The sequence below is a fragment of the Ostrinia furnacalis genome, unplaced genomic scaffold (assembly GCF_004193835.3).
Source record: "Ostrinia furnacalis isolate ACB-3 unplaced genomic scaffold, ASM419383v2 OfSCF3546, whole genome shotgun sequence".
Taxonomy (NCBI): Eukaryota; Metazoa; Arthropoda; class Insecta; order Lepidoptera; family Crambidae; genus Ostrinia; species Ostrinia furnacalis.
The window spans coordinates 402,926-416,653 of record NW_021133785.1 but is presented as its reverse complement, the minus strand read 5'-3'; the positions used below and the strand labels follow the sequence as shown (position 1 = coordinate 416,653).

General features: G+C 40.9%; 1 protein-coding gene across 13 annotated transcripts in view; it reads left to right on the top strand.

Moving 5' to 3' along the window:
• Window positions 1-13,728, top strand: part of rhea (Talin_middle and talin-RS domain-containing protein rhea) — a 139,605-nt gene that overhangs the window by 87,990 nt on the left and 37,887 nt on the right. For 11 of the 13 annotated variants that reach the window (XM_028311772.1, XM_028311769.1, XM_028311767.1 and 8 more), the window contains 6 exons: window positions 768-870; window positions 2,938-3,068; window positions 3,657-3,789; window positions 7,045-7,168; window positions 7,787-7,951; window positions 9,471-9,661. In XM_028311772.1, coding sequence (XP_028167573.1) covers window positions 768-870; window positions 2,938-3,068; window positions 3,657-3,789; window positions 7,045-7,168; window positions 7,787-7,951; window positions 9,471-9,661 — 847 coding nt within the window. Of the gene's footprint in view, window positions 1-767; window positions 871-2,937; window positions 3,069-3,656; window positions 3,790-5,392; window positions 5,467-7,044; window positions 7,169-7,786; window positions 7,952-9,470; window positions 9,662-11,184; window positions 12,988-13,728 lie in introns of all 13 variants that reach the window. The other 2 variants (XM_028311764.1, XM_028311776.1) reach the window with 2 other exon arrangements.

Genomic DNA, 13,728 nt, shown 5'->3' with positions numbered 1-13,728 from the left:
ATTCAGTGCAAAATAGACTGTGGGTGACTGGAGTGTCGGTCATGGAGAGGATCAGGCTTATGGGGAAAATGTACGTGGTTTTGTTAAAGAAGTTACACCCCATAATGGGTATTTTTCATTGGGATAAATAGCACAACAAAAATACTGTTTACCTACACTTTTGAACCGGAAATCATTTTACGAAAGTGTTTTTCAGTGTCGGACGTTCTACTAATACATAATATATATGTACTTATGTGAATTGTGGAATTTTGTGAGGATGGATGTTTGTGTATTACTTTTTGACGGAAGATCTATGAAAGAATTTCGATGAAACTTGATGGGCCTTATCACATGTTTATCGTGTGAATAGTATTAAATAAACTGATGAAACAAACGCTGGCCATAACAGCGTATTACACTAGAAAATTTCGACAAGTTCACCTAAATGTAAAGCTGAGTTGCACCTTTTATTTTTATTTTGCAGTTGTTATTTAAACCGTGACAATAACCATAACCGGTGTTTATATTTTGTAGTTTGACGTTTGTCAAAGTTAAAGTAAAATTGTAAAACTCAGCCTGTAACTCAGATGATCAAGAGCAGTCGCCCGGCAAGCTAAAGTTCGTGGGTTCGATTCCCACCTTAAAACTTTTTCAAGTTATTTAAAATCTAGTGCCAGTATTACGTTATGGCAAGATATATTTGGGACGTGTATAAGTGCCCTGGAGAGGGCCTATGTACTGAATAAACATTTTTATTTATTTATTTTATGTGTGTTTGTCCCCAGGATGTCTCTGATCGCGTCGTACGACGAGAACGACTCGTTTGTTGACTACCAGGCGCGTATGATCGCGGCTGCCAAGGAGATCGCGCGACTCGCCACAGACATGGTAAGCCACATATACAGGGTGGAAACGATAAGTGATCTCATTCGATTATTTTTAAACTATACAAGATATCGAAAAACTGGTTACTGATCCTGAAAGTGCTTCACGAGCTCTATCCAACGGTACCAATAATAGGTTACAGAATTAACTGGATCTATCCGAAAATTAATTGTTTTCAGCTTCCATACATTTAGTAAAACCACATAATATTAAAAACTATACAAGATATTCAAAAACTGGTTACTGATCCTGAAAGTGCTTCACGAGCTCTATCCAACGATACCAATAATAGGTTACAAAATTAACTGGATCCATCCTAAAATTCAATGTTTCCAGCTTCCATACATTTAGTACAGCCACAGTCATGGCACTCATGTCTTGATAATATTATAGCAAGTAAAGCCTAAAACCAATGTTTTCCATGAATAATTTTAAATAAGAATGCAATTTACGAGTTCATTTTAAGTGTTTATTGTTTAATAAAAAAAATTGGGAAGTACTAGTTCTATTTTGATGATCATCAGTGAGTGAGTGAGTGTCGTAAATGCGAAACTTTGCTTTCGCTTAACTTCGGAACTAAATGACCTACAGACTTGAAATTTTGGATTTTAAGTATGTGATTATAGCTTACTAGATGACGAAAATTTCTGCGTTCTGGTCTTATCCAGAGGTTCTCAAATAGGGGCCTGAAAATGCGGCGAAATGGTTCCAGTAAAGGATGGTACGGCAGTGTTTGCTTCGCGCTCGACTTGGCGGGGGCACTGCCGTGCCCCCAGATTTGTACCGTTTGAAAGAGCTTGTGAAGCACTTTCAGAATCAGTAATCAGTTTTTCGATATCTTGTATAGTTTAGAAATAATCGAGTGAGATCACTTAACGTTTCCACCCTGTAGATGACCCACGCTGAACTGTCCCACCAAACGCAATGACAGGGGAGGCTACCATCGTTCAACTCTATGGTTTCCAACATGGCAAAAATCGGAACCAGCGATCCGGTATTGACGGTGGCGCCCCACTGTCAATGTCATCGACAGGACAGTCCAGTATTTTGGAACTATAACGCATAACTGACTTGTTTCCTGCGGCAATGAAGAGGCGTAGAACTCCATTTTTATAACGTCAAAAGCCGCAGGATCTGACAGTACTGTGACGTCACATTTCACTACTCCCGCATCGCTCCACTATCGTAATTATTTTTACGTCTGCTTCACTACTTGTTGATAAAGTCCCTGGGAATTTAGCTGTCATTCAGATAATATTTCTGTCAGATAATGTTAAAGTAGTGGCGATTTTATATCTCTCTAACTAAAGAAATCACGAAAATTTTCCGATTTGGAAAAAGCAACGTCTTTTATGGCATTTTCAACTACTACAGGTGCAATAATATTGTTAAACTAGCGGCCGCCCGCGACTTCGTACGCGTGGATCCCGTTTTACCCCCTTCATCTATCTTACGCGGTTTAGATTTTTTTCATATACATGTTTTCTCCCGCTAACTCCCGTTCCCGTGGGAATTTTGCAATATCCTGTTGTAACTAAGCTTTAAGTTTACTAAGGTACCTGCATGACAAATTTCAAGCGTCTAACTTAATCGGTTTAGATTTTTCATACAAAAGGATTTTCTCGCTAATACCCGTTTCCGTGGGAATTTCGGGAATTCCTTGTTGTAACTAAGCTTTAAGTTTACTAAGGTACCTACATGCCAAATTTCAAGCGTCTAACTTAAGCGGTTTAGAATTTTCATACAAAAGGATTTTCCCGCTAATTCCTGTTCCCGTGGGAATTCCTAAGTATACTATAACCTGTCCAGGAGTATGAAGAATAATAGTACCAAGTTTCGTTAAAATCCGTCGAGTAGTTTTTGTTTCTATAAGGAACATACAGACGGACAGACAAAAATTTTACTGATTGCATTTTTGGCATCAGTATCGATCACTAATCACCCCCTGATAGTTATTTTGAAAATATATTTCATGTACAGAATTGACCTCTCTACAGATTTATTATAAGTATAGATTTTGACAAGACAGCGTATGAAAGAGTAGCTATATGAGTGTATTAATTTTCTCAGACGGCGAAGTCAGCCACCGACGCCAGTCGTCTGGTGCAGCTGGGCAGCGAGATGGTGCACAAGTACGAATCATTGGCGCAGGACAGCTTGGGAGCCGCCGCTACTACGCCCAACGCAGACGTCGCTAACAGGTGAGCTGATAGTGACCTTATATTTAGCTGAATAAGGTTCAGAGTGGAAGCAATTCGTCACGAAAAGTGTCTACGTTGAGTGGATAAAACAACTTATTACTTGTACATAAGGGTGGTTTTAATGTCGTGCGGATTTCATCACGGACGTGGGGATAAAAACACCCTAAGACAGAATACTAAGTTTGCGCACCTTGATTCAAAATACACACGAGTCGCCAAGAGATGAGCCACTTACGTTGCCGTTACACAGAATACACGAGTGTATTAATTGTTCTACTATCTACAATGAGTCATAATTTATGACATTCCCTAATTAAAAGGTAATGGCTTACACTCCCCAAGATTTGACACTGTCCTGACGATTTCTCCCTTAGTTGAATTTTGGAAATCCACAGGAGAATTAAGGGGGTTCCTATTCTACTCTGCCAAAACCATACGGCTATACAAGCCGTCTTTACACTCAATAGAAGCTGCTGACATACACATAAACAAAGTAATAAAGTTCTCTTTTTCAAATTGAAATCATTTATTTGCATAATATGTGTGTTATAACATAATAATATACTGATTTATCTTTTCCTCTTACAGCATCCGCTCCGCAGTGGTGGAGCTAGGAGAGAGTGTATCGGAGTTAGTTCGTGCGGGAGGCCACTGCCGACTTGCTGCGTTGCCGCAGAATCAACGAGCCGTCGCGCAGCACGCACAGCGGGTCAGCGAGAAGGTAAGACATAGAAAGAAAGACATTACAGTAGACAGATAAGACGTATTCAGAAAGTTGGGCGTATCCAACAGCGCCTCCTATCAAGAAACAGACATGGGCGTATCCAGCAGTATCTTCTAGCATACGGGCGTGTCTAGGTGGAAGGACAGTCCTTATAGTCTAGGTGGAAGGACAGTCCTTATAGTCTAGGTGGAAGGACAGTCCTTATAGTCTAGGTGGAAGGACAGTCCTTATAGTCTAGGTGGAAGGACAGTCCTTATAGCATCCCATAGTGTAAAAACAGAGACATGGGATTATTCAGGGGGGAAAGCAGATCCTCCTCCTATGCCACTTATAAATACGCAAAGTCTTTGAGCCGGCTGAAGTTCGCCTCAGACGAAACAACATCGGGGTAAGATGCAGGGCCGCGTGTTTCCAGAAAGATCCTCTGCAGCAGCTCCAGTCTAAGGTCTTCGTAAAGGGGACAGTACCAAAGAATGTGGTAGCGATCCTCCTTGCTCTCAGCACACATACTGGTATTCAGAGGGGGGTAGTTTCTACAGTATCCCGCTCTGCAGTGGTGGAGCTAGGAGAGAGTGTATCCGAGTTAGTTCGGGCGGGAGGTCACTGTCGACTCGCTGCGTTGCCGCAAAATCAACGAGCCGTTGCGCAGCACGCACAGCGCGTTAGCGAGAAGGTAGGAATATAGACTTTATAGAACGGAGATAGAGGTGTAGGCGTGTCTAGGGGGCGGGGCAGTTCTTATAGCATCCTATAGCGAAGATACAGAGGAATTCGCATGACCAGGGGTGAAAAGCAGTTCTTACAGCATGGGAACGAAGCGTAGCCATATCCAACAGTATCTCCTAGCGTAGAAATAGAGGTGTAGGCGTGTCAAGGGGTCGGGGCAGTTCTTATAGCATCCTATAGCGAAGATACAGAGGAATAGGCAAGTCCAGCGGTGAAAGCAGTCCTTACAGCATGGGAACGAAGCGTAGCCATATCCAACAGTATCTCCTAGCGTAGAAATAGAGGTGTAGGCGTGTCAAGGGGGCGGGGCAGTTCTTACAACGTCCAATGGCAGAGACACAGAGACGTAGGCGTATCTAACAGTACCTCCTAGCGTAGAAACAGATGAATGGGTGTGTCCAAAGAAAGCCTGTAGTCCTGTAGTATAGAAACAGAGAGCATATCTAGAAGAACTGGCGAAGGGAGTTCTTACAGCATGTAGCATTGACAAAGAGGAATCGACGTATCCAGGGCAGGAAAGGTAGCTCCTAGCATCCAGCATTTATACTTTTTCTTTCTTTCTTAAACAAGAGACATTGGCGTATCCAGGGGGGCGGGGCAATCCTTACAGCATCTCAAAGACAAGCAAACAGTATTGATTCCAGCAGGAGCAAGAATATTGTTTCCAGCACGATCCCTTGCAGTAAACTCCTGTCTAAGGTCCTCGTAAAGAGTGTCCGCACGATACCATACCTCGTAACGCCAAAGAATATGGTGGCGATCCTCCTCACCCTCACCATACACGCAGCTCCCGTCGTCTCTAGTATCCAAGAGAGCAGGGCAGTTCCTATACTATCCGCTCCGCAAAGCGTGTCAGAACTAGTTCGGGCGGGAGGCCACTGCCGACTTGCCGCGCTGCCGCAGAACCAGCGAGCCGTCGCGCAGCACGCACAGCGGGTTAGCGAGAAGGTAGGAATATAGACTTTATTTATTTATTTATTCATGAATAGAACGGTAGTACCAATTACACTATTCAAACAAGACGTAACAAAGCTCAGAATAACATTATAGCACGGAGATAGAGGTGTAGGCGTGTCTAGGGGGCGGGGCAGTTCTTATAGCATCCTATAGCGAAGATACAGAGGAATGGGCATGACCAGCGGTGAAAGCAGTTTTTACAGCATAGAAGCAGGAGGCGTGGGCGTATCCAACAGCAATTCCTATCGTAGAAGCAGGTTCCTATAGGGTCCCATAGCATAGAAACAGAAGAGGAGAAACACCCAGGAGAGGAGAGGTAACTCCCTAATCAACTATAGCCATACGATCTACGCAGATTTTGCATCTGCTAGGCAGTAACATAAGAATAGCGTATCCAATAGCATCTCCTAGCGAAGAAACAAAGGAATGGGCGTACCCAAGGGGCGGGGCAGTTCATACAGCATCCCATAGCAGAAAAACAGGCGTAGTGTGTTGCCAGCACGATCCCTTGCAACAGCTTCTGTCTAAGGTCTTCGTAAAGGGGACAGTACTAAAGAATGTGGTAGCGATCCTCCTTGCTCTCAGCACACACACTGGTATTCAGAGGGGGGTAGTTTCTATAGTATCCGCTTCGCAGTGGTGGAGCTAGGAGAGAGTGTATCGGAGTTAGTTCGTGCTGGAGGCCACTGTCGACTCGCTGCGTTGCCGCAGCGGGTTAGCGAGAAGGTAAGACGTGGGATTATAAACATTAGCCAGATGACAGAAGCATCGGTATATCTAGGGGGCGGGGCATTTCTTACAATGACCCATAACGTAGACATAGAGGCATGGGTGTATCAATAGCATCTACTAGTGTAGAAACAGAAAAAATGGGTATGTCCAGGGGCGGGATAGATTTTACAGAGACAGGGGTGTAGAAGGTGTTTGTATTATTATTATAAAGAGCTGTGGTTTTCTGAATAAAGAAAAATAAAATAAAAAATACAGCGTCCAGGATAGAATCAGAAGCAGAGACATATCCAGAAGGGAGGACAGTTCTTTCGGCATCTCATAGCATAGAAACAGAGACAGGGGTCTCGAAATGGTAGGGTGATTGCTATAGTAATTAGCTTATACATAGTTGGCATATTGGATTGTTAATAAGTAAGTGACAAAAATATTTACTACATTGGACTGCGTATTGCTCAGAAAAAATATTTGTCTCTTTTCCTCTCTTAATAACTTCCATTAGGCTTGTTTCTTTTAATTTTAGGGAAGTTGGCCAATAACTATGTATTGGCTAATTACTATAGCGATCACCCTACGCTCCTCCATACCAACTTTATAATTTTCGCCCTTGTGTCCAACCACAGGCCTAAAAATCTGATCTACCCCCTCTTGGCCTGACTGTCCAGAAAAGCGTGGCTACATCGTAGAACTGCTATTGCTATTTCATGGCTACAAGTACTGCCATCGTTTTGGCATGACTACGTCATAGCACTGCCATCGCTACAGCGTGGTCATATCGTATCACTTTTTGTGGTTCTATTCTATTCTACTTAGCTCACTAACATTGAACGTTGTCTCCAGGTGATAGCAGTGCTCAGCGCTCTCCAGTCGTGTTCCCGCGGCACTCAAGCTTGCATCGACGCGGCTGCCACCATCGCTGCCATTATTGGCGACCTGGACACCACCATCCTGTTCGCTAGTGCTGGTGAGTGGATATCTCCAGGTGTAGCGGTCAATATTATCATCATCATTTCAGCCACAGGACGTCCACTACTAAACATAGGCCTCCTCCAATGATTTCCACATAACCCGGTTGGTGGCGGCCTGGAACCAGTGCCTTCCTGCTAAAATAAAAACGGGACTATTCCCACCTCTCGTTCCCACCGCTGCAACTCCTGTGTAGCCAGGATCTACAGCTTGACCGCCAATAACTCAACCAGTGAAAGTCAAGTTTGTCCCGGAGGGACGATAAACTGTCATTGGACCCGACGAAATTAATCAAAGTAGATTAATATCCAACCCACTCTGGATTCTAGTACACTTGCGCGAACTCACAATGTGAGATCGCATTATACGTAATAAGCCATGCGCTTGGGCACTTGCGCAAATTTTTTCCTTAATTATTCTGAGTATGATGATGACACAAAAAAATAAGTCATTCAAAAGTGATGCATGGACGTGTATAATTAGTCGCGTAAAGTCTTTAGAACGACGTCTTGCCAGCGCCCACGGAACGTCAATAAAGTAGAACTATTAAGATAGATACATAGACCTAGATAAATTGCTTCAAAGCCAACACTAACAAACACTTGTCCTCCAACAGGCACGCTCCACTCTGAGAAAGAAACAGACACGTTCTCAGACCACCGCGAGAGCATCCTGAAGACGGCCAAGACTCTGGTGGAAGACACCAAGACGCTGGTCGGCGGCGCCGCCGGCTCGCAGGACCAGCTCGCCGCCGCCGCCGCTGCCGCCGTCAGCACTATAGGTATGTCACTAACCTATCTCTCTCTCACTCACTCTCTGTTTCATAATTTCATAATATTTGATGTACAGTCACGGAATGAAAAGGTTCGTCAGTTTTCAAATTGATTCCTTCAACGAATCGCGAGCACATATTACCTTTTGAAACTATGTTACAGAATAATCTCGAGTTAGAGAAAATAATCTTTAACTGTTCCTCAGTAAAGTTCAAAATTATTCTGATCAAAGTTGTTTGACGATTTATCTTGTCAAGAAGATTATTATGATTGATAAACTAAAACCTTCTTATTGGTTCAACCTGCCATTATTATTTCTATGAAATAAAAAAAAACTATTGTCAATTGATCAATGCCATCATTGCATTGCACTGATGACATAGAAATATAAACAAGCAAAACCTTATTCGTTAGCAAACGTCATATTTATTTAAATGTTAGCAGCACTGTTTTTTGCACTGTTATGTTGGCAGGTTTGACTCTTACAGTACCTAGTGCAAGCGAAAACCGACACTAAGGTGACGAACCTTTTCATTCCGCGACTGTACTCGAATTTGGTTATTCTTACCGTTAGATAATTCCTGGCAATTAGTGGTGACTGAGTTTGTTCCGGCGTTTCTTCTCAGCACTTGCCATATGTTTGTCTCGAAGCGCTGGTAGGGCCCAAAAGATAAGGAGACATGTAAAGTGCCCCGTAAGGGCTACCTTTTCTTTTTTATTATTTTCTATAATAATATTTTGACGTTCATAAGTGCCACTTGTGGTCTAAACTGAATAAATACTTTTGATTGATTTTGAACACTTTATTGTTTCATTTTGTAAGAAGGTATTAAGCTAATACATACGTATATACCCTCAAATGAACCCTGACAGGGCATTATAATATTCAGTTATTAATTATGTATCACTAATTATGTTTGTCTCTCTCTCTCTCTCTTTCTCTCACACTCTTTTAAATACACACACTCCCTCACTGAAAAATTTGAGATTAACTGAGAGGATTCGACCTAAAAGCTACACTCCTCACTCCTCACGCTTTGCGAGATTACTCCGAAATATTTATTTATTTATTTAATAACAATCTTAGTTCTAACATTACAGGTTACCCCAATACTTAAACTGTAGTTGGATCTTTGAACGCAGTTTCTTTTTAAAAATAAAGGAATGTTTTCTATATGAATAAAATTTTCTATCTACACTGCAGTAGTACTTTCAATCAAAGTGGTATTACAAAATTCCACCCTGTATAGTGACTAGTAGTAACTGGTTAGATGTCCGTCTGTCGCCATAATAACTATATTAACCGAATACATAATTTTCTTTTTTTCTTCAGTCGGTTGAAAAATGTAGTTTACTACACAAATATCTTTAAATGTATTTTATCCTGTATTTTGTGTGATAAAATAAATCATTTATTTATTTAAAAAAGCATATGGCTAAATGCTATTTAAAGTCCCTTTCTTACATTTAAATAAAACGCAAACTTTAAATTCTTACACAATGCTCATTCTGGTCTTTCCCCAACAGTGCAACTATGCGAAGTGGTCAAACAAGGCGCCATGTCCCTCGGCTCCGGTAGCCCCGAGTCCCAAGTTCTATTACTACACGCGGCACGCGACGTCGCCGCAGCATTGAGAGACTTGGCCGCTGCCACCACGGCGGCCAGTGGCAAGCACCACCACCACCCTGATATGGCACGGCTGAAGCATGCTGCTAAGGTAAGGTTATGATGTAGGTGGTATACTTGCTAAGAATCTTATTACTTAAGGATCTCTAACGTGTTACAGTCAGGGTCGAATAGTTCGTGACGTGTTTTTGTGACACTAAAAATTAAAACTAACCCTTGAGTAACGTAGTTTTACTAATTACTTTATATTGTAAATTACTGGGTTGTTTAAGTGAATAAATATTTATTATTATTATTATATAACCAAACTAGCCAAAAAGTTCGCAACACGTCTTTGTTACAGTTGGAATAACGTTGCGTTGTTTACTTTTTTGTGAACTTTTTTATTTCAATGAGGGTTTTCGCGAATGAAAAATCCGCCAGATGGCAATACGCAGACGCGAGGTCCAAATGCTGCATGATTGGTTATTTTTGACATGACATTGACAGATATGTCAAAATCCACCAATCACGCAGCAGTCAGACCCCACATCCACGTCCCGCCATCTAGCGGATCTTTCATTCGCGAAAACCCTTATTGAAACAAAGACGTGATGCGAACTTTTTGGCTACTTTTGGTATCAATCATGAATTACTTGATGCTGACTATACTAGCTGATTGTGATAAGGGCAAGGAGAAGTTTAGGAATCCGTCGTGTGTTACTAAGTTAAGAGTAAGCAATAAACTCCAGGAGCGTACAATAAATTATTATATTACAATGATCTAAGAGCCAGCGTAAGTCTGTATCGAAACACACATTTTGTCAGTTGCATTACTGCGATGTTTTATGGCACCATAATTATAATCGTGGTGTTATATGCATAGCTAGACTAGTTTTGTAGATATTATATATCATTTTATCAAAGTATAAAGCCATATTTTGTAGCACTCTGAAATAGCAGTATTAAATTGCTACCACAGAGGTGTTTAAAGTTTTACCATCATTTATTTCATTTGTTGAATTTAAAACAATCACCAGGTTTAATAATAGTCATTTTTTGTTTTTATCGCAATGTTTTAGATAGGTAGTATAATGATTATTAATTTAACACATTTAAATGTTTTACTAGTTTATAGCACACTAATTGTTATTTTTATTAATGATGACTAAGACACAATATTGGCAACTATATGACACGCCTCTATTCCAAATTTTACTTCTGATGTATGTTTAATTTTGGTATAAATTAAAACTTAAAAGTACTATGTTTAAGATGCCTACAATATGGTAGTCTTTAGAACTTAATAATGATTGCAAAATGTTATTTTTATTGCTTTTCAACCGTAAGAAAAGGTCTTAAAGATATAAATACAATGACCCTTACATTCCACTACTGCAAGGGTTAACGAACTCTAATATTTCTTTCAATAGACTATTATCATATCTCATCTCCAAATTGTCTCTCTGCCCTGCTCAAAATTTGTGATTTCTATTGCCTTCTCAATAAAGTCTAAATTGTCCTAATACCAAAATTAAAAATCATCAGAACTCACCATGTACAGATCAAAGTGTGCCCATGTGTCGCTCATTCTGTCAATATTGGACTTTCTCGACTAATGCCAACTTTTTGTAGCGGCTGGCGGACCACACGAAGCGGTGGAGCCTCCCCCTAAAGCGTAACACGCTGCCGCGTCAAGCGAAACGGCTGTCAGTCCATCTCTCTCTAAAGCCCGACTACAACTCGTGCGATTCCGAGACCGATCTCTTCCAATCGGACCAAGAGGAAGAATTGCTCAAGCTTCTAGACTATTCCAGTCAAGATGATGATGTATCCCCATCGGTCTTCCACGATAATTGTGAAGAAGTGACTGCGTACATCGAAAATTTAATGAAGAATCCAACAAAAACTGTCATAGATGACGATGTCAATGACAGATACAATATGGCGGCTAGGAATAGCTTGATAGATATGGATTGGCGCGTGCTTAAGTACGGCGAGAATATACTACTGGGTGAAATTAAGAAATTGGTTGATTTCGTTGGTGATGTCTTCGATAAGCAAGAAAACAAGCGAAAGAGAGATGTCTTGTACAGACTTAAAGCTAATAATGACCTGGACAACGAAATGCAAAGGCTTTCTCAAGTTATAGAGGATATGGATTCCGAAATTGTTGAGACAACAGTCACTACTGTCACTAAAACAGAAATAGTGCCGACGAAGAAGCCAAAGACCGATGACGTTAAATTAACCAGTCCAGTGTTCAAAGTCAATAAAGTTAGACCAGTGAATCTTTCAATCAATTTGGATGTCAAATCTGAACCAAACACACCTCTGATGAGTCCCGAACAGAGACAAAAAGATGAATCCACTGAACTAGTTGTCAAACCTGACGTCAAAACAAAGGAAGTCAAGTTAGACTTTTGGAAAATGTTCAAAGACGACTCGGAGTGGTGGAAGGGACTGGCCAAAAGAAATTTGGAAAAAATGGAAGAGACAAAACGAGAATTGGCCAGATTTAGCGGCCACGAACTAGTTTTGGGTGAATTCCAAAATGAGATAGATAGATTTGAAAAAGAGAAGGTTACGTTGCAGTCGTTTATCGATGAAGTCGACAAATCGAAAGCTGTCAACAAGGACTTGGAATACGATAAGAAATACGAGGATATGGTCTTGAAACTGATTGAATTCGCAAAGAAAGATTTCATTTACAAAGGTTTCGATCCTCTCATCGAACAGCTAAAGCAGTTGTCTAACATCAAAATCGAACATCGTAGAAAGAAAGTCAATATACAAGACATCATCAACATATACACTCAAATAGATATATCCAAATACACATACGAAGAATTGTGTCTACTAGAAAAGTATTACAAAGAGATTATTCGCAAATACAAAACGGAGCATTTGAATAAAGAAAACATAATACCAAGAGAGCCAAGCTACGACAGAGAGGTTGAAAACAGATCAGCGCCGCCATCTTACCACAGAAACGTCATTCTAAACATCCATTCCAGTCAAAACCTAACCAAAAACATAAACTCCTACTCAAACTCGATGATAGCTCACACAAACTCCTTAGAAAGGTCTAAATCCAACCAGCACAAGTCTAGAAACAACACAGAAATCTTCGACCTGACTAGAACGTACCCTATGGAATACTACGCGAATAACTGGTGGTCGATATACGAAGACATTTTGAAGAGTCGCGAGCACCAATTCGGTTCTATAGACAACTGGTGGCGATTCTATGAAGCTATACTAAATAAAGAAGATACAAATGATGAGGAATTAAGAAGACTCCGCGCTGTGGTTGGATACAGGAACAGTCTTCGAAGACCGAACAGTAGACTGGGTGATCTCATGAAGAAAATAGACGAAGTGAAAACGCAGAGTTTCCGAGAAGAAGAAAACGTTCGAAGCACCAACGATCAATCGGTTAGGGCATGGTGTTCGCTTGAGTGGTTAACTTCATTCATGCTGTCTTATTAATTTTGTTATGCTGATGTTTTGGTCATATTTGAGAGCTATACGAGTAAGTAGGTTATTTATTTCAAATGATTCGCTTTAGGCTGGCCCCACACGTTGGCTCTAATGTTGGTCGCAACGCATCTCGTCCAACGTGTGGATGTAGCAAATAGTATTGGCCCCAACGTTGGGACAAGCTTTTTAGTAGCATTTGGTCCAACATTGGGGTCTACTTGTGAAGTTGGTCTTAGGTACGATAAGTCATTTTTTATTAAAGTCCCCCCGGTCTACTATTGGACAGAGTACCCCCGGTGATTTAGTTGTCATTTCATTTGATAAGGCCACCGTGTGTCATAGCTAGATTGGCAGACATTTCGGCAACCGGGGGTAAGTATATCTGTTTCATTCTATAAAGCTTTCTATCTCTTTTCCTCTTCTTTAAAAGATGTAAGATTTTTTAATTACTTTTGTCTTTGAATAGCGATATAATTTGTAATTTGATGATAAAAATTGGCTTGAATATTATCAAAAACATCAGCAACTGTCACTTTCCTGTCATTAAGCCGCGCGCCCGCGGCGTCTAAACACATTCCAATGCAACTCTCCACAGATCACCATGGTTACCGGTGGAGCTTACTCCGCTTGTCGTACAATAACCAAACACCATAAGCTTTCATTTATTTAAAGTCCAATATTGACGTTTATATTGAC